We start from the raw sequence: 21,249 nt of genomic DNA, 5'->3' as shown, positions 1-21,249 counted from the left end.
TTGCCATAGCAATCCTGTATGAGGAGGCTGCTGAGTCATTTGTGATATAATGAGGAAAGGAAGGAAAATATAGTAGCATCCCTGTCATGGGAATCTCATCAGTCACTTCATACAACGCTGGTTATTTCCATCCCTTTTTAAAGCACGTTGCTTCCAGGTGGCCGTGCCCGATTGCCTTCAGCACTGAGCATCCAGCCAGTGGCATGGCTCAGCACTGCTGCTCAGGAGGGAGACCCTGATCCGGATCGGTGTGTGCACTCGTGAAGTTCAGCAAAATCTGAGCCAACACTGCTGGACTGGGCCCTTCCCAGTTACATCCCACGGAGAGGTGAAAAAGGCTGCAGAGGAAGCAGCAAAACTGCTGCCGTGTTTACACGGTAAACCATAATACTGAGGAGCTCACCCAGAGGCAGTACAAAACATCAGATGCCTCTTCCTCATCTGTTAACCAGCTCTTTCAGACAGAAACATAAACACAAACATGAAGTCTGACAGTGAAATATAATACCCATTTATCCCGAAAATGAGACCTGTCTGGGATACTGCTTTCATAGCAGTGTTTTAATAACAGGGTAGCTCTTCTGCATATTAAGAAAATTGTGAAATCTTCTTACCTCATCTAGCTTGGATTGTCGACACGGGAAAGAAAACGTAAACCCGACTGGTAATTTCTTGTCTTTGATTTGCTGTTTCTCCATAAAGTCTCCCAGGCATTCAGCAACGTGATCAAAAAGCTGTAAGAAAATGAAAAGTATAAAACCACTATGATTAGAGATACAGTTTCAGGGAGAAAATATTTCAAACTGCATATGAAAACTGTACTGGGTGAGGGGAAAGGAGAAAATATCTGCTCCAAATTTTGAAAGATATATAAATGACACAGCTATGAAAATACTCTCAGGCAGTGTATATTAACACCTTAATAATTAATAAATTATGAAATACATTGTCCTTTTACACCCATATAAAAACACTTTTCCCGAAACAAGCAGCACGTGGCTCTCGAGCCTGCTGTAACCCTTCTACTTAACATTTGACGGGAACAAAAATGTTCTTTTAACTTTTCAATAACAGGAAGGAGCAACTCAAAAGAACATTTGGGATCCAACCCCACAGGAGGTTGAGCACTTTCACAGTGATGCAGAGAAGATAACATCTGCTTCATTCAAGCACTGCTGAGACCAGAGAAGCCAGCACTTTGCAAGAACCACCCAAAAGGACATCATCTCTCAAACCTATTCCTAAAGCACACAACAAACAAACAAAAAGGAAACCCAGGGGATTCGTCTAAATATTTTACATGCTCTGAGAAACAACCCGAAATGGGAACATTTTCTACATATTTTAAAATGCTGAACTATGCAGGCAGCCTGCACCAGGCTCACGGGTACCAATCCCTACCCAGACACCTCGACGGCCCCTCGATGGCACCCTGTGACAACAGCACTGTGTCCCCGCCAGCCAGGCCAGGAGCCAGGCATGCCAGGGAGTGTGTGGGCACGAAGGCAAGGGATATCTCTCACACCAAGCTATTCGGAAAGCCCCTCAGGTAGATCATAGAATCGTTTAGGTTGGAAAAGACCTTTAAGATCATCAAGTCCAACCATTAAATCGCAACACTCAAAGCTGAAACCAAGCCCTAGCAATTGAAGCAACAAAAATACACATTTGTATCTACCAGTACCAAAAGGCTAGACATGCCTTGAACTGACCCATACCACAAATGGATGTCAAACTATTTACAAGTCACTGCCTGCCCCAGAAGATAACTGTGCTTCACGTTGTAACTCCCTGCAAAAAAAAAAAAAAAAAAAAAAACCAACCCTGTCTGCAGCATTGGTGGGACGAGGCCAGGAAAACTGCCCGGAAGATTGGGGATAATTGGGAGGGAGTACAAAAAGATATCTGTTGGTTACAATTAGCCTGCGCAGCTTTATTAAGAACAATTTACAGAGTCTCGGAGAGATGGGAAAGCGCTACAGACAGGCTGCAGCAACTACAAAAAAATGAAGAGGAATATTTTGCCATTCAAAGCAGGTCAAGAAGTGATGTGTGTAATGTTACAATTTAATAGAGCACCTTAAACCCCTTCCTAAAATGAGGTCAGATTTGATTAAGCAGAGGTACAGTAGTTTCCCAGGGAAAATGTTGCCATTCATTGTTCTGGGCAAACCGAGGACATTTCACTGAGCACACACAGTGAAACGGCATGGGAAAGCAACATACACTGCTGCACTTCTGTAAGACTATTTTCAGCTGTCCAGGCGAGGGAGAGAGGAAAAGGAGTTATGAAAAGAACTACAGTTAAGTAATAAAATATGGCAACTTCTCCAGGAGAAACACAGAAATAACAGGCACGTATGTTTTTATTACGCTTTCCATCTAAAAGTATCTCGCTAAATACTCAATCCTACTAAACTTTCAGCTGCTCCCAGGATTACAAACGATAACCAAGGGCCACCCTCAAACCCCTCAGGAATTCAGACAGCGGGACGCAGAAATATTGACTGTGGATGTTGCTACAAAAATCCCTCTCGTGCAATGAACCATGACCGCCTGGAGAAGAGACAGGACCTGCTTTGTAAGTCCAACTGCAAAAGATCCCTGGGCATTCCCAACGCACCCAGAAAGTCCGTGCACCAGCCGGTGTTTGACTGTGCCGTCCCGGCACAACCTGCCGAAGCTCGCCTCCGTGAGTTAGCGCGCACGCTTGCTGCAAGCGATGCAGCGTGAGTCATTAGAGCTCGGGGCTGGCAGCCGGGCGCGCGAGTGTAACCCGTGCCGCAGCCTGCACAGGCAAATGTGGTTAACTATTAGCCACATTCTTGACACTACAGTAGCAGTGTCTAGTCAGTAATGCACGGTCTGGCTGTGCTACTGTTTTTAATAAAGCACAGAGGGAAGGAACTGCTCAAAAGGAGAAAAGAAAGAGAGAGGCATTTATTAATTTTGCTACCATTGACGGTCATAAGATTTTTCCTAAGGAGACTCAAGCACGCATATGTATGTGCCCGTGCCCATAGTAACATCCAAACCTTACAAATGCCAAATAACTCTGACAGGACAGTAGAGGCAACATTACAAAGTTCCTGTGGATTTCATTAAAATAGGGCAGGCAGATTGAGGAAAAATCCAAATTCCTGTCCACCCACAGGTATGCAGTAGGGAACAGTGTGAGCCCAATATTTTATCAAATGTCAAAGAGATGGACAGAGCAAATGTCACAGCCAAGATGAAAGGACCAGTCAGATTTTACACCTTTATAGACCGGAAGCCATACAACCATGAGAAAGAGCAAAATTATATCAGGCTTCATTGCTTCCTCTGGCCATGAAGTTGCCTGCTCAGGTTGGGCTCCAAGAAGTCTCCACAAGGATGCATTTGGCTGGCAGCCAGCACACTTTGGCAAGCAACTGAAGATCTGAGCTCAAGCTCAAGCCCCTGAATAGGGAAGATTTAAGGAGCAAGGAAACGTAGCTTCACATCGGGAGAACAGCCACAAATCCATAACCTGCCTCCTGCAGCGGCAGAACACAAAAAGCAATGCCAAAATCAAGCTTCAGGCATGCTCCCATTCGCGAAGCTGACACGGAAGACAGGCTTCTTACAGATTTTAGACCTGCTATTACACCACTGAAGTCAATGGGAGTTTTGCCCTTGACTTTGACAGGGAACTGTCTCTGACTGGCAAAGCTGTCAGCCCATGCCTGACAGATGGGCAAAAATAGAAGTTCGAATGCAATGAAGTAGAAAATATCAAAACGAACCGTACTAGTGAGGCATGAAGCCATAAATTGCAATCCCTTCAATAAGCTGATTATGTATTAGGCTTTAAGAGTACAACTCACTGAAGTTAATGACACAGCTTGCTGAAAAAACATATTAGTAGCCTAGCCTGCACGGGCAGTTCAGTCCAAGTATTCCACTAATCTGGCTCAGGGATTTCAGAGAACCTCAACCGTACGCATCAGTCATAAGCACCAAATCATCACCTGCCCGTGTGCCTCCCAGGCATCCACCATGCTTCCCTGTGAGGTCTCACAGCAAGCGTTTTAGTCGTGGTTGGATGTTGTCATGGGACAACTTCGAACTCGGATGCAATTCTGATGATGCTTGCAGTTCTCCTCTTCTGTTCCTAGTACTTAAATACGGGGAGCGACTGTCCCCCCAGGGTCAGTGGAAGCCTTGCTCGCCTCTCTTTCAGTTTAAAAGCCATGACAAAGCCTATCAGTCTGAGCTCCACGCTGCTGGTTCCCGACAGCCAAAGGGCCTTTGGATATTTAAAAATTAAAACGCAAACACCACAAAGCCCTGGAAAGAATGCAGACCTGATGTCTCCTTTCCTGGCTTCTCCTTACCACTATTATCGTGTCTCCGTCAAGTCTCACCCTAAGTCAGCTTGTCTTGCCTGCCCAGGGCAGACACTTGCCCCTGGGTCTGCGGACAGCCCTGCTGCTTGTCGGATCTCCAGCTCCCAACACCCCTCAACTTGCGACACCCCTCAATAGACAAGCAGCCCTGCGCTCCAAACCTGCCTCTGGGCAGCCCACCCGACTTCCCTGCCTCCACCAAAAACAGGCAGCTCAGCTTCCCTCCAAAACCATTCCATGGGAAGGCCCCTGCGTGACCTTTTGGCCACATAACAAAGTAATAAGGTTAGGAAAAGTCTTTACAAGGAAGGTATTTTATTGCCATGGTTCAGATATCACAGCAATGCTTATACCAGTGCTACTTACAAGCCATGATTGCCCTCTTCCACTCACTATTGCATACGAATGCAGCAGCAGTTATTAGGTACATATGTTACGGGTATTAAGTTGACTACAGAGAATATATTAAGGGTAGAAATGCTGCTTGCATAATTTTTCTTTTTTCCCTCTTTTGTTTATTCTTCTGAAACAAGCTGTAAGTTTCCTGCAGGTCTCATACTCCTAAATAGCACCCAATTCTAGTAAAAAGTGTAAAAAACCTTGCTGTTTCCAACAATGAAAATTACCTGTTTTGTCTTACACTGACATGGAGACAAATCTGTCAGTAAAATATTCATCGTAATCCACTTTCTGATCATAAAAAGAAAATAAATTCTTCCAAAGAACCCAATTTGAAATCCAAGTAAATGGATCCAAACATTTTCTACTCTTGGAACACAAGAAACGAAAAAAAAACCCTATCATTTATTCAGCAAAAATTAAGTTGAAGTTGTGCCAAAACATTCTATCAGCTTCCTGTAATTTTTCTAATGTACTTGTACTTTTCATGAACGCTCAGTTGCTCAGACTGCCAGGTCAGATATGTGGCTGTCATGGGTATTTCTATCCCTCATCTAACATTACAATTGCAGGGTTGGTCATGCTCGCTGCTTACAAAGACTAAGTTGGTTTCCTGCTGTCCATTCCTACCCGTGGAAAGTAACTTTACTACAGAAGTCAGAATTTTTATTTCTAGGCCATTTTTGCCCTAACTTAGCCAAAAGTCTCCCACACAATGACAGCAGATTTGCAGCACCCATGCATGCTCTATTACACTAGCTACTGCTTATTTATTTTCAGTATCGACAAAGAGCTGTAGTCGAGTCTGTGCACGCTGTAGGTGCAACTGTTAAGATGCTAAGGTCCTTCTTGTGGTTTTTTTCTAAAATAGCAGTGTGAAAGCATCTGCTCTTTAGAGGGATATCCTAAAGAAGAGGTGCTTACCCGTGTTCCGCTGCCATGCATGATATCTTCAGGCGTATTATAAATTTCGCTTTCCATTTGTACTGTCTGCTTTTTTTCATGTGATACCTTCACCCGCAGAATTCGGAAATAAGAACCGCCAAGATCCAGTGCAATGAAATCTCCTTTCTCTATGTGGAAAACAAGACACAAGTGATTAAAAATTGTATGCAACACAAATCTGAGAAACATCAAGCTCTGTTAAGTATAACGCATAGACAAATGTCCAGCATCTACAGCAAGGAAGTTCTAGCTGCAGGGCGTCCACGTGAAGCATCAACCCAATTCCCTACAATTTAGCATGAAGTTGGTGCAATGGCAACACCAACCGCCATTGATACACAGGCAACTGCAACAAGGGTTTATCCAAAAAGAATGGACTAACAGTGGACAGTCTGTAGCCAGATCTCATGATGAAGCTGGCAGAGCGAAGATCTCAGGAAAAAGCCAAAAAGATGTTGAAAACAGAGACAGTAAAATGAAGGGATGCCAGACCACTGATGAGCAGTCATTCGCTGTAAATAAACCTGTCCCATTTTGGCAAATAACAGCGAATGGTGGCTGGATTGTGCACTACTCTAAAATCAACAAATTACACACAGATGCAGTTAAAGCAGGAACCACTTATTTCACCCCCAGAAGCTGAGATTCGCTGCAAACTGCAGTCAGATAACAGAAGTCAGAGAAACGACAGTCTGAAAAATCACAGGGCAGCCCTGCACTGCTGCAGGAGTTATTCAGAAGTTGCGACCCCTTGTACAGAGCTCCTAAATAACTTCCCAGGAGCCAAGGAAAGAGTTAGGATACCTCCATCTCCCTCTGTGGTGGAGAGGGATTTGGATTTCAAAGGTCTGAAGCCAAATCCGCTACTCCCCCAACACCACAGACTTCAGGGTGTAATTCAGGCAACAGAGACGTGTGGTCTGGCTATCTGAGGAATGACACTTTCAGCACCCCCTGGAGAGCAAGGCAAATATATCTGACTGAACCACTTGTGCTATCTCGCCTTATCAAAGAGGAAGCAAACAAAGACAGCAATTGCTAAAGTCTGCGAAAAGATAATATTTAGGGAAGCAGTGTGTACAACTTATCACACAGGAGTGCGTGTCCAGGCTGCGGTTAATCACCGAGGCTCTTTGCAAGCATTCATGTCTGTGCATGGCACCCCTGGCTCACCGAGGCTGCTTGGAAGGCGGTGAAGCAGAGGCGCACGGCACTTTCTCGTCCTGGTTTCCCCATCGGTTTGTACCTTTTTGCGGTGTCAGAAGCCCCCCATGCCACGGGTGGGATGAGCTGCCTGTCCCACATCCTGCACCACCGATGCATAGTGCCAGTCCCATCCTGCAGCGCTCTTTGGCCTCTTTCATTCGTCCTTCCAACTTTAAACTATGACTTTGGGGAGGCCATTCCCAACATCACCATTTTTCCATTTCTACCTGTGGAAAGACCTCTAGCAGTTGGGAAGACCAGTAGCTTTTGATGTGTCACCTCAAACTTCGACTCAGCTCTCAGAGCCTTCTGACCCCATGCTGTCACCAAAATATCAGCTATGCAATTTACCCACAAGGATTTCCAGACCCAGACTTGCCTCTGAGATTACCCTGCCCAATCTCGGATCAAAACTCCTAAAGTCTGGCTTAGTGAGCTGCTCCTCCTCATCGCCCCATGCACCTCCAGGAGCCCCCTCCCGCTCAGCAAAGCTGAGGAGCTGGATGAGGCGTCCCTCGGGACAGGACCTCTAGCAGGAACAGCCTAAAAGAGGCAAAGGCACTGCAAAAGCTCTTATGGTTTTCCAAGGTTGCAGTGTAATACAGCAACCAAAACACTGCCATGCGAGAAACCACAAAGAACAATAAGCTCTGTGCAGAAAAACATAGCAAAACGACAGTGGGAGCCCGTAACTCCTAACAATCCTCCTAATTTTACTGCATTGCAATGCAAGTTTTCCCTCTTGCTGCTTAAGACATGGGCAAACTCAAGAGTTTGCCAAAATACAGATCTTGCACCACTTCCCTACCCGTTGCTGAACAGCGTGGCTTTAAACATCGCTTTGCTGCAGTACGACTGTCATTTAAAACGTGACCATATCCAAACCGTAGATGCAGTTCCCGTTATCGGGTTCAGCGTAACAGATTCAGTAACTCACAGCCCCCTTCAGCGCAACACGACCGGAAGCAAAACGTTTACCACAAGTGCCTCGTTGAGCCAAGTACCCGAATAAGCTTCATCATATGAGTATCACTTGTCGAATGCAAGCCATTAACTCCAATAAATAACGGAAAAATCAACACTGGACCAGATGGCCCTTTTCCAAGCCTAAACGCACCTCGGTACATACCTCAAACAAATACTGCACTTCAGAAATATCTTCCCTGGCAGTAAATTAACAGATTAGCGTGTTTGATTTCCAGCACCATCAAGCTCATCACAAGGTAAAATTTATTGAGAATTATCCTTTTCAGTTAAAAAGAAAAAAGAACTCTGAACTAGAACGTAAAGCTTTCTGTATGCGAAGTAGCAGTTTTCTTTCAATGCACTTCAGGAATTAAACCCAAGTAGCAGCATTTAATCTATGCTTTGTAACACTAAGATGCATTCAAACCTGCTGTAAATTAATTTAGGAAGATCCTCTGAAAGCATTTTGAATTAGCTTGAGATACCGTTCTGGGCACTCTGCATAAAAAAAAAACCTTGTGGCTTTTGTAAATTAAGCAACTCTGAATGAAGGAAAAAAAACCCTGCTAACACCAACGCCTCCAGAGTCTCCAAAATTATTACTCAAAAGCTCCTTGTTAATAAAGTACACAAGCACAGATCTAAAACTAAACAACAGTATTTTTCTGAATAGTCAGCTCTCATAATAATAATCAGACTCAGAGGAAAGAGCTTACAAGGCAGTAATTAGAGACAGGCCAGAGAAAAGGGCAGGCTTTCAGCCTCTGGCTTTTACGGAGGGACAGCTGAAGGCAGAAATTGCTGTCGGCCGGGAGCCGAACCCACACTTTGGGCACAGCACCACAGACACATTGGCGAGGGCCCCCCCAGAGCCTTTCGGAGGAAGAGGGTAGGGGGCTCCGCATCTGCGCAACAGCTGAGCCAGACGTGGCGGGCACGTGGAGGTGAGTCAGGGAAAGAAATGCCATGACACCCACCCACAGCAAATATTGCTCATACCTGGGGTCAGAACATGCCTCCTCTAGGCAAATAATGGAATGGTTTTGCCTGCATTTCTAACAGCTATCCAAAGAGATGCTCGCAACATGCATATACAGATTATTATCGTGTTATACAGAAATTGACTGGGGCAAAGCACTGCCTTGCTCTAATCCATGCTGCAAATACACTGCCTACAGTGTGCCTGTCCTGGAGAGGTGGGCAGGAGCCAAATGGGCACAGGATCAAGAACTGAGCACCCCGTGCACAACACACAGGGTTGCTTTTTTAAGTAGGTGTGTAATACGTGATCGGAAATTAATGCCTTGACATACAGACATGCATACGCTCGGACCAGGGCTATCCAGTGCTCTGGCTCATGCTCAGTCCCAGCAGCATCCAGCAATCTCTCCCACCTCTCCTGGCCGGGCACAGATCCCCTTTTCCCTGTGCCATACTGCATCTTAAAGTCGCTCCAGTTTGTGCCATGGAACAATTTGCAAAAATATTTGACTCACTGCAAGCAGCTCAGACTTGCTAACCTGCAGTGCCTGATGGAGCAGGGTACTGGGGACAGGTCTGTACTCAACTGAACTCAAACAACACATGAAGGAAAAAATAGGGATTTCAGAGTCAGTAAAAATGCTGGAATTCCGTGCAAAAGCCCTCAAGTCACCTCACCTGCAAACCCTTAGAGCAACCTCTGCCCGTGACCCAGCTGTGTGCGGCAGCTTCTGGCTGTCTCAACAGGCTGCAAATTTCAACACAACATTTCAACATAACAGCCAGTAGTGCTAAATTAAGGGAAACACAGGATTCAAGTTTGTTCTCCCTTTGGTTTTTTTTTAGACAGAGAATCGTGCTTCAACTAAAAAGCTTAAGGTGGCATAAAGCAACAGCAAAGCAGAACTGTCAAAGATTTCCACCTGCCAGACAGCACGACGTAACACAAAGCACCAGGCTTCATGTTCTTTCACCCAATAAATTCCTGATTTTAGCTCAAAAAAGCCTCAAAACAGGTAACCATGTTATGCAGTTCTTGCAACTGTGCAATTTCTGCACACAGGGACATAATTTGTGGTAGGCACCAAACTACAGTTAACCAACTCATGCTACATGAGAAGGAAATCCAGTGTTACCGCTAAATAATAAACGCTATTATCTACTGGTTGCAAATATATTTATACACTCTATATACAGTATTTATGTTTTTTATAAACACTAAAATAAGTAATATTGGGCAATCTTGGTCTCAAATACCAACTCAGCATCTTTTTGGTTTCTGATAGCTCTTTGTGCCACTTTTATTAGGTACTGTGAGCATGGAAAAACCGAGTCCTACATCCGGATGGAAAAAGCTCAGTACACCAGAGCAGCAGCTTTCGAGCCATACACTGCAGCCTCCTTGAGTTCTGCGAGTTTGCCCTACGACAGCCTGCAAGAGGTAGCTACAAAAAGCAAAGCGAATGCCAGGAAACTCAAATTCAGCATATAAAGGTCCACATTTCCACTGGGGGGAAAAAAAAAGTAGAAGAGATGTTGAGTCAAACAGCAAATGACTAAAAGCCACTGTATTTGTTAAGACTCTAGATCACATGAGTATGAATTACCTAAATCAAAAATCTTCCTATGTTAAGTATTGACTGCTGGCAGACAAATCTCAGCGTAAATGTATTGACTGTGAGTGGGCTGATTGCTAGGAAGGGCTCTCGCATTGACATCAAAGTGGGCTTGACACAGGAATCACAAAATCCTCCAGCATCTGTGGGAATAGACCTGCACACAGAGGGGAGGCTGTCTTTGAAGTGTTGCCTGGGCTTGCCAGAAAGCAAATTGCTCTCGTTCTTGGTAGTGCATTGGTGTATTTCTAACACATTTCCCATGAAGCACACCATGTTTAAGACAGAAAACAAATACTTAACTCCTTACCTGAACCATCAGGAATGGACCTCACAAATGTAGGAAGCATCTTCACTGCAGCCGTTGGGTTAAAATCTCTGGAGAGGCCATTCTTCATCTCTCTCCTGAAGCGAGCCATAATGTCTATCAGCGTTTCGTCAGAGAGCCGCATGGCGTAAAGGTATTTATCAATCTGGGGAAAAAGGCAAACACCACCACAGAGTGAAAGACTGCCCTGAGGTGCCTGAGCAGGGCTATACCTCTCTTTAATTGCAAGAATAGTGTATAGCCCCAGCTTGGTCCCAGGGCTCTGGCCAAGCTGACAACACAGCCACACACTTCATGCCTTGTCTTTTGACTCAAAATCAAGGAAAATGTGCAAGTGCTAGGACCTACGTGAGCTGAAGCCAACCCCATCCTACTGCCTTTCCAAGTCAAGACCCAGTCCCACATCACTCTGCCTCCTTTTTTTCCACACAAAACAGTTCACCCACAGCCTTGCCCCACTTCTCAGCCCTCCTGACTGTCCGTGAGCTGAACAGCTGAAGCAAAAAATCCCTCGTTTGGCACCTTGTCCCAGGTGGGGTGATGTGGGCATCACTGCAGCCCACAGAGGTGCCTTGTATTTAAAGCCTTTCACTGCGAAGGACTTGCCACAGCGGTTTCGGGGCTACGTTCCCGGCTGAGAAATTATTTCTGTGTAGCAGACCATTTTCCCTATCCCACTCCAAAGGTATCACAGCCAGAGGGTCAGGAGAGGCAGACCTTGGCTGTAGGCAGGTAGCATCTTCCTCCTCAAGATAAAACATCAAATTAAAAGTTGTTGACTTCTCCCTTGTGGCTTCCCAAGACAGGAACTTTATTTACCTTCCTAGAAAAAGGAGGCGGTTCCAGTTCTCCAATAATATTGCTTTCCATATTACACCCATCTTCATCATCAGGAAGAGTGAGAGATGCTTTGATGCCTCAAAAATACAACTTGGCCTTGGGGGGTTCTTGCTAAATGCACATGTCCCACCCCTTTTACCTCAGCTACCAGTCTATTCTTGCCTTGGTTTATTATCTGCCTTGGAAATTTGGTTCTACAAACAGCTCAGACCGAAGCCACACCTTTGGGATCACTTTTGCTTCCAGCTTACCAGAACCAAGAAAATAAAACCGTGCGCGTGTTTTCTGTCCTCAGCAAAACTGAAAAAGCCACCTCATTTTAAACTCCAGGCCACCTCTGTGTCAAGGCCACCTGTGTCTCCTTTGCTGCTCTGGAAGCCTTGAGAGCAACTCATCTCTCAGCTGGCATTATATCCTAACAGGACCACAATAAAACACCCCATGTGAAATGCATATGTGCAAGTGCTCCATATACCGAGGACTTTGAGACAGGAAGCAATGAATAATGCCATTTGCAAAGGAAATACAGACAATCAAAATGTAATTAAACCCTAAACTGACCGTAAAACCAGCACCAATTTAATTCCTCCTGCAGAAAGGACTTCTGTCTGCACGTAGTCAAGGTCTGCACCAAAGATAGCGTATCTCCCCAAGCTAAACAGCCTCCCACCATGACCAAGCATTTACAGAGCCGAGGGAGGAAGGCATGGATGGATGGCACTGCTGGGCACAGCTACCTGGTCCGATCCTGAACCGCAGGGCTGGGGTGGGGGCCGGGCAAGCCTGAACCACAGGGCCACTGCCCAAGACTGCACAAGCTGTGAAGTGTTCAGTGCCATTGCTCGCAGAGGAAGAGCAAAACAGTCATCAAATAGATGCTAAGGGGAAGCTGCAGCACAACAAAATGATACCACGGTAGTCCACGAACCAGTGAAGTGACAGTGCAGGTGTATAGCTAAACAGCAGAAGAGCTGACCCCAGGTTCTCCGTTGCAGAGGACAAATGTGAGACCCCAGGGCACTATCCCCACATCCCAGCTGTGGCTGACAGCCCTGTCGCAGCGACAACCACAGCCAGCCACTGCTGTCATTTCACCCCAAGAACAAAAACCTGGCCGGGATGCACCCTCTCTGCAGCCCCAGACAGTGTGCAGACAGATGCAGAGGCTGATGCCGGGCTGGGCAGGAAGGTCTCTCCTCCACGGCAAACCCTGCCATAGGTTTTTTTTAGCAAAGACTGTCAAGCCATGATGTCAGAGCATGAGGTTATTCTCTTTTAAAGGGGAGGGGGGAGGGAGGGGAGGAAACTCTTTTAAGGCTGAGCTTTCAGCAGCCCACACTGCTGCTCAGAGGCCTGATTCTCCAAATCTCCCAGTGAAAGTTACACTAACACATCATTCACACAGTCAGACTTCGCTGTGCAATTAAAATACCCCTCTACAAAGCCCCGCTGCTGCATCCTCCTCCCAAAAACAGGGGTGAATGACTCCTCCCCAGCAAAAGCCCTGTTGTAAATGCAGGTTTTGGTGTTTGCATGGTCAGGACCAGACAAGTCCGTTCTCCCCACCTCTGCCCCTGTGCTACCCTCAGCAGCGAGGGACAACGGGAGGGAGGGCTCTTTTTCCTCCTGTGAAAAACCAATGAGCGCCGTCAGCGCCCTTACATAATTGGGCTGGACCCTCCTGCACGCAGGGAGCATCGCCTCGCATTGCATCACGTTGCGTCGCGCTGAGGCCATCTTCACCGCTGAGACTCATGGGGCAGGGAGGGGGGGCGAGATGGGGACTAAACCTCAGTTTGAAACAAAATCACTCCTGTGTGCTACAGTTTCCAAAACCAAAATAAAAAAAAAAAGCAGTTGTTTTTTTCCAGGCAGGAAAAGGGTTAGTCATTCTGGCAGCACAGCTGTGAGGGGAAAAAGCACTGCTCTCCTGCACCGGCAGCCCTCCGAGGGACGGCAGCCCTCCAAGGGAAAACCCTCAGCAAATAGCCATAAATAACTGGGGGGGGGGGGGGCAGGGAGAGCTGGAGGCTGGATTACGGGATGGAGGTTTAATAACTCCCTGCAATAAAAGCCGATCAGAAAGCAAATCTCGGCCTTATCCAAAAGGAAGCAGTGGAGGGGTCGGCCAGGACGGAGACGGGAGCTGCCGGCGGCACCCAGCCGGACATACAGCCCTACTGAGGCTCCCGTGCCTGTGGCCCCGTGGGAGATGGGTGCCAGCCCTTCCCGGGAGATGGCGGAGAGCAGGAGCAATTTCAGGCAGGTGGTTGCGTGGGCAAGGAGCAGAAAACGCTCCTTTATTTAGCTGCCATCTCAGAGCCACCCCCCCAGGAAGGGCATCTTCCCAGAGTGCCACTATGGGAGCCCTCCAAGAGCTCAGTCATCTTTTTGATTTTTTCTTTTGCTTAAAAAAAAACAACAACAAAAAAACCCAACAAAAACAACAGCCAGACAGAATCTGTGAGCAATTTTTTTTAAATAGAATTTCATAATCTGAACCATATGCACATATTTTTTCTTGGTCACACAGGAAAGACACTTTTTGCACTTGGGGAAAAGAAGTTTCTGAAAATCCAGCCATCGCAGCAGCCTCCACGGGAAGTTGTGAATAATTTTAAGTGCATAATGGAATAGGCAGCACTAAGGGCCATTCCTTAAATGCATGCCTCATTCCCCGGACACTGACAACAGTCAATGGTATCCAAAAACAGAGCACTCCCACAATTTCAGAAATTATTAGCACCTATTTTACTGACACAGCCTTTGCATGAAAACCCTTCAGCATGTAAACATTTTTCTGCGGAGCTAATCATACTCCATACTCCTTTCACCATCAGGAAGATTCATCTGGAGCCAAGGCATGTTAAAACAAGTAGTTTAGGCACCCTGAAACTGTTTGTGCTTACTTATGATTTATCAGATTGGTTCCTAAAAAGCCTTTATACTGGCAGGTCACAACTACAGGGCTTTTTTTGATGCCAGTTGCTACATTTTACACCCCATTCCATCACATTCTCTTCAAGGTTAAATGACATTTAAATGTCACTCTTGGATTGCAATATTTGTTTCTTCTCTCCTCAGATAATGTGACAAAAAAGGTATTGTTCCCCTGGCAGACAGAAACCAGGCAACACCTAGAAGCTCCCTTTGCTGGGGCCAGCTCCTTGCAGGTACAAACCTGTTGGAAACAAAGGTACTCAAAGGCAGTTTTACAAAAGCTCCCCTGTGCACAGGCCAGCGGCACAGATGCCAGGGATGCTCGGTGATGCCCACGCCCCTGAGGATGGAAAGTCAGCCTTTGGAGAAACTGAGGCCTCGGTTTGGGCTGTGCAAAGTCCTGTGTCACAGCGAGGATGCTCAGCTCAAGCTGCTGCCCCTACAGGATGACAAACGTTCAGGGAGCAGATGTTTTCAAAAACATGTGGATAATTTATCCTGCTTGAAGTAAAACCACCACATACCTATTTATATGGTACAGGGCATTGTACATCACCAGCTTGCTTCTGCACAGTAGGGTCACGTGCAAGTGCACGTACGTGGGGTTTCATGGGAAAATGCCCCCTCGCAGGGGCTGCCAGGCCATGGGGCTGCCAACACGTGATGAACCACCCCCATCTTCAACATTACGCATCCACCCTGCCTATTCCCCCCGCTCGCCACAACTCATCTTGAAAAATGTTCCAGAAACTGCAAAGTGGAAAAAAATCACTCTGAAACTTAAGAGAGTGTCTAAAATCCAGCAAAATCAGTATGGAAGCAGCACACACTAGTTCTTAGGCTCACAGTATCCTGAGGGCCTGAAACCACCAGCCCCATCTGTGCTCATCGGCAGGGATCCCACCACAGACAGGCAGCATTAAGCACACAGGGATGGGAACCCCAAAAAAGGAGGAAAGGGGGTCACAAGGGAAGAAGGACATTCAGCCTCGGAGCAGTGGAGACCCCTGTAACAAATCCATGCCCGGATTCAACTCGCCAGTACTTTTAACCGTTTCACACCCCTCCTTTGACCCACAGCAGCATCCTCAAGGTGACCTGCCACCTGTGCCACCAAACGCTGAGCCGATCGCTGCCGTGGACCAGCGAGGCAGAGGAGCAGCCGCCGCGGCCAGGAGCCCCACGGGGCAGAGCAGCGAGCGGGGGCAACGCCTTGGTCGGCAGCCCCCGGCCGCAAGCACGTACCAGCAGCAAGTGCTGCTCTTCCGGAAGCAGAGAGGAGAGGGAGGGACCTGAAATGAAGCCATGCAGGCACGTATTCCCGCAAGCCGCCCGCTGAGATGGAGCACAAACCCCTTTGCCCCGCGGGTCACCAGGGAGCGGAGCCCACCGGTTCCCAGCGGCTGCGGGGCAGCAGAGCAGTGGGGCAGAGCCTCTGACTGCCACAGAAACTCTCCCCACAGGACAGCCAAAAGTGAGTGGGCTCAATATCCGTTCCAAAAGGATATAAACAGGAAAAGATGTCTTACACCCTCCAAAACCAGTAGCCTGCTTTTTTTTTTGTTAATTGGATTTTATATTCTTTATTTTCTTTTTCAGACAAAACCAGACTGATTCATAAGAATGCTTTACAGCTCCCTGGCCAAACGATTTCCCATGCCGTCAGACAATAGCAGCCTCACAGTGCCAAACCAGCCTGCAATAAATAACCCCCAGGAACACCACAGTTTCCCCTGTGCCTGCATGCTCCCACTGTGCCTTCCCCACGCAGCCCTTCTGCTGCTCCTCGGCCAGCGCGCACCCTTGTGCTTATCTTGGGTTTCTAAATATAACAGGCACGGCGAGACAGAGAAGGCCTTACCCAGGCATGCATGCCTGGCACCAGCAGCAGCACTTACAAATCCTCTGGGAAAAGGAAAATAAGGGGCCTGGGGAAAAGGGAGAGCCATGTATGTGGGGCCAGAAGATGCAGAGAGCTGCAGGCTGTGCACAGCCTTCAGCTCCCCACAAGAACCACTGGGTAGAAAAGCAGAAAGCCTAAACCAGGGAAGGAGATGTGGAAAATATGGGGCGCTGTCTCGGGTTTTATCCAACAGAGGAGTGGGCATGGGTGAGCATGTCTTGAGTGGGGCAGGATGGGTCACCCACACACAGGAGCTGAGGTCTCCCCGGGCAGAGGGGGAAGCCCAAAGGGAGGAGGTTCTCTCCTCCCGCCGGGACAAGCCCTGAGACCACTAGAAATCAGCCCTGCTAACGCTGTCGCTGAGGCTTCCCCAAAATATTTTTGGGATGCCTTCAGCAGGCGCTCAGCCAGGCGCCTGGCTGGGTCACGCAGCACCGCCATTGGGGGTGGCAGAGGGGAAGCCTCTGCTTCCTGACGTCAGCCCGGCTCTCTGACAGGGCTTGGTGATATTTGCAATTATTTTCCCAATTTGTGTCCCCGCGTCCCTAGCCCCACGCTCTCCACTCCCTACAGCTCTGCAATATGCTCAGCCGGGACCTAACTGCCATGTTTTTATTTATCCTGTGCTCTGCACCCGTTTCCTTGTGGCAGTGCTAAATCCCAGGGCTATACCAACCACACAGCAGCAGTCACCTAATGCTAAGGAAAAAGAAAAGAAGCCCATAGAAATACTTCTTTTTAAGCACAACTCACAACCACTTCCTGCAAATTCGGAAGCTGCAGCGACACATAATTCAAAAACTACCTGCTCTTCATCTTCGTCACCCCCACGCTGGAGTGACAGATGCCCACAGGCACCCTGGGGAAGGAGAAGTCCCCTCTCCAGGGATGCTGGTGCCCACACAAGCCTGAAAGGACAACCACCATCACCACCACCCTCATCGCCAAAGCCTCATGCTATGGCCCCAACTCCTGCCCCGCTTCGCCGAGCTGGGTTTCCGCGGCCTGAGCGGCGGCGAGCCGCTCTGCATCACCCACGCCCGGCAGCCTCCGCACCCACACCCCGCTCCGCTCTCCAGCGGGGATGCTCTGGGGGGCCATTTGGCTGGGCTTAAAAACGGGTTTATTCCCCATTCTCCCACAGCGGGGTCACTATGGGGACAAAGCAACAAAACCAACAGGGAAAAAAAAATAAAAAAATTAAAAAGCGATCTGGCCTGGGGGCGGGGGGCGCAGCCCCTCCGCCGGGGGATTTCAAATCTACCTTTTTGACCTGATCCTCCTTCAGCTCCGTGAAGTAGTAGGCCAGGAGCTGGGCGGCGATCATCCTGCCGGCTGCAGCGGGCGGCTCCGCGCACGCAGCGATGCGGCGCCCGGGGATGGCCGCGCCGCCGCCGCCGCAGCGCCTCCCCTTCCTCCGCCTCCTCCTCCTCCTCCTCCCTCCGGCCCGGCTCCGGCCCCGCCCGCAGCCCCGCTCCCGCAGCCGGGCGGGGAGGTGCCGGCGGGGGGCCACGGAGCCCGCCCGGCGTTATTTCTGGCAGGCAGAGCCGGGAGGAGGAGGAGGGCAATGCCCTGCCGTACCCCAAAGGGTCTTTATGCCTTGGAGACGGACTGCTGAAGGCTTTCCGCTGCTCCTTGAGCTCTGCTGTGGTACGGGACGGGCAAACTGAAAAACAAACCCCAAAAAATCCTAAACCACGCTCGGAAATCTTTGAGAAAATAGCAAAACTGCAGAAACCTCCACTAACACCCAGCATCCCCTGCCCAGGTGCGATGCCTCCTCCAGAGCAAGCGGGACCCAGCCTTGACCCCCTGGGCTGAGCTGCTGGGAGACTTGCAGGGGTGCCCTGAAAGGCGGATAATTGCTTCCACTGTTGTACTCTTGGGGATCCCACATTCATATTCCATCAGCAAAATCACCATATCAAATACGCTGACGGACAGGACCTCCCCTGCCCATGTTTTTGCCATGTTGGGGTGCTGGGGAATGCACCCCAGGGAGGCATCCACCACCGTGAAGCCTCTAAGGGCCCCACATCCACATAAGGGAAGAGACGCAATGCTCCTCTGAAAGCCCAAGGCCAAACGCAGATGCCAAGGTGACACGTGTCAGCAGCCTGCAAGGTTTTTGCCTGCACCCTGTCTGTCCGTCTGCAGGGACAGGAACGCACACCCATGCAAACAGCAACGATGCTGGAGGCATGATTTGCATAGAGATTGTCTACCAAAGTCCAAGTGATTAAAAACCTGTTTCTTGAGTTTCCGGCTTCCTTTTCACTGCTACTTTAATTAAATGGTTGCACTGGCCAAAATCATGAGCTGCTTTGGCAGACACATCTTCTTTTAGACGGCCCTAGTCACTGCAGGCAGAGTGGGCAGGATTTCCTTCTCCACCTCACTGCATTAGCTTTAAGTTTGTTCTCAGTGAGATTTTCATCAAGCGTTTCACTGATCTGCATGTGTTACTCCCGCTCGTTTGTTTGGCAAGCTAACGAGAAAACATGCCTGCGCTCCCCGGCACAGGCGGGCTGCCTCGCTGCAGGCGCAGCAGCATCGCCCTGCGACCGGGCGCAGCTGGGGCTCGCGGGTGGCACAGAAACGTGGGGCTGAGCAGCGTTGTCCCAACAGCGTCCGGCAACATCACACAATCCCTTACACAGGCTGACCGAACTCAGATGTCATTCACTGTTCAGCCATGCTCCTCCTCTTCTGCCGGTTAGAAACTATCTTTAATTCCTAGACCAGGCTCGCTCCTGTTTTTGATCCATCTGTCATCTGCTAAACCTTGTTTTTCAGCTGAAACTGCTCTCCTCGCTCTTGGGTGTTTGCTTTCTATAAAATACAGAGGAAAGTAACCATATATGTCCTCAGTTTTTGCTTCACTAGGCAAGACAAACCTAGCCGATTTTTGGTCTCCTTTCCCTGAAAAGCCCAGGCTGGGTAGCAGCCTTTTTCCACGCTCACTCCAGCCTGAACTCATCTCTGTCGAACATGGCAGCTAAAGTCAGGTAAGTTATTCCAGAGAAAGCTAAAACCCCAGTGCTGACATTGACTGTTCTCCTACTGGAAATATGCCACCAACCCCCTTCCCATTAACAAGCACAAATCCTGAGGCTCCCGAGCTTAACCGGGATACCAAGATACCCCCATGCCACCAGCCACTGCTCCCAGGAGATGGCAGACCTTTCACCACACGCCAAAAAGACATCCCTTCTCCCGCTTCCCCAGCGTGGCCAATGGAGTCCTGGCTGCTGGAGAAGTCCTCACCGAAAAGCTGCCCTGCAGCAGCCCAGATCAAAATTTAGAAGCAAAAAGTCAATTTCTGCACGTGTGCATTTATATTTGCCTTTTGTTGCTGTATGAACATAGCCGGGCCCTGCTCAATTCCCGCAGGCTGTGTGTTCATGGAGCTGCCTCTACACAAGGTTTACAAGCCCTGCTCTCTTCTATCCCCTCCAGCTCAGATACCTAAACACCACCTAAATACACAATACTCACCTCAGTTACCTTGCTGCAGGACTGCTTGCTCACTCAGTTAAAACACCTGGACACAAGCTCAAGATGTTTTCAACTAATCTTTGACCAAATGAAAGCAATTCAAACCATCCCCTCTGGCTCTCAAGCAATTTGAGTCAGCCAGCTAAGAGTCTGGGAAGCCCAGAATATTCAAAGTGGTTATGAATAAGACACCTGTCTTAAGAATGTGCAAGAGGAGGACAAGTTTGTTTTCTTCATGTGCCAAAATTGTGACTTAGCAGTGAACTGAAAATTTCACAGATCATTCAGGTGGCTTTTGGCTCCACTGACCATTTGTATTACAGCATATTTCAAAACTCACCAGAAACAACTGCCTCAGATTTCCTTTAAGCTACAAAAAGCAAGAAGTTCAAAATATCACTACTCTGAAGCCCTCTTGGTTCTGTGCAATGAAAATAAAGCCCACACACATTACAAACCCCCAAATAAATTAAAGAATTAAGTATACACTTAAGCAGGAGGTGGTTCACGTGACAAAGAATAAAGTATGCACTTAAGCAGGAGGTGGTTTACGTGACAAAGTCAAAAGCAATTAAGAGACGGTTAAACAAGTATTGCAAATAATTTGGTTTGTCTTCAGTTACCGAGCATGGCATTCAGGAAAAAATGAACTCTACAGCCTAAAAGCCATTAGAGAAAAAGTAACAGTCCATCCAAGGCAAAACAGCTGCAGTGTTTAAACATTTAGTATTTTTAAACTGTTCCTTGCAAGGATAAGTAAAAGCACACGACCAGTTTTGATGCTGTAACCAGCACTGGGATGAATGAGCTTTCCTCCTACCATAGAGCTGGAAGGGCAGCTAAATAACCCTATGGACACCAAAACCATTTGCAAGCCCTCTTTGCATCGCCAGGCCAGCAGTGAGCACACAGGTGCTGTTTTTGGGGGGCCCAGCAGGAGGTGTGCACAGGCTGCCCGGCACGACCAACCAGCTCTTCATCTCCACCTCTGCGAGTCTTTCGTACCTCCTCACCATCTAGCCCTGGGTTTTGCCTTCTGCTTTACTGGAAGAGATCAATTCAGCAGCCAATTAATTACCGGCACCTAATGTATGATGCCAGGCATCCAGCAGGCTATTTTGAAAGCCACCGTCCATGAAGACAAATTACTGGAGGCTGAACGTGGCACCCGATGACTTGCAGCTATTTTGATTGTGCTCTAATCTTATTGTCCAGGTTTAACTGTACTGAAGTGTTTCAACTGGCTGAAGTAATTCA

At 48.1% G+C, this 21,249-nt stretch overlaps 1 protein-coding gene across 1 annotated transcript in view; it reads right to left on the bottom strand.

The window, feature by feature from the left end:
* The window catches only part of HK1 (hexokinase 1), a 39,670-nt gene extending 21,810 nt beyond the window's left edge, over window positions 1–17,860 (bottom strand). Inside the window, exons 1-4 of the mRNA XM_082310898.1 lie at window positions 17,759–17,860; window positions 10,794–10,956; window positions 5,694–5,842; window positions 615–734 (exon numbers count right to left, since the gene is read on the bottom strand). Coding sequence (XP_082167024.1) covers window positions 615–734; window positions 5,694–5,842; window positions 10,794–10,956; window positions 17,759–17,821 — 495 coding nt within the window. The 5' untranslated portion in view covers window positions 17,822–17,860. The remainder of the gene's footprint in view (window positions 1–614; window positions 735–5,693; window positions 5,843–10,793; window positions 10,957–17,758) is intronic.
* Between the last annotated feature and the right edge of the window lie 3,389 nt (window positions 17,861–21,249).

Source organism: Platalea leucorodia, assembly GCF_965183815.1.
Source record: "Platalea leucorodia genome assembly, chromosome: 4".
NCBI lineage: Eukaryota > Metazoa > Chordata > Aves > Pelecaniformes > Threskiornithidae > Platalea > Platalea leucorodia.
The sequence above is the reverse complement of the archived record's forward strand: the minus strand, read 5'-3'. Positions and strand labels throughout refer to the sequence as shown.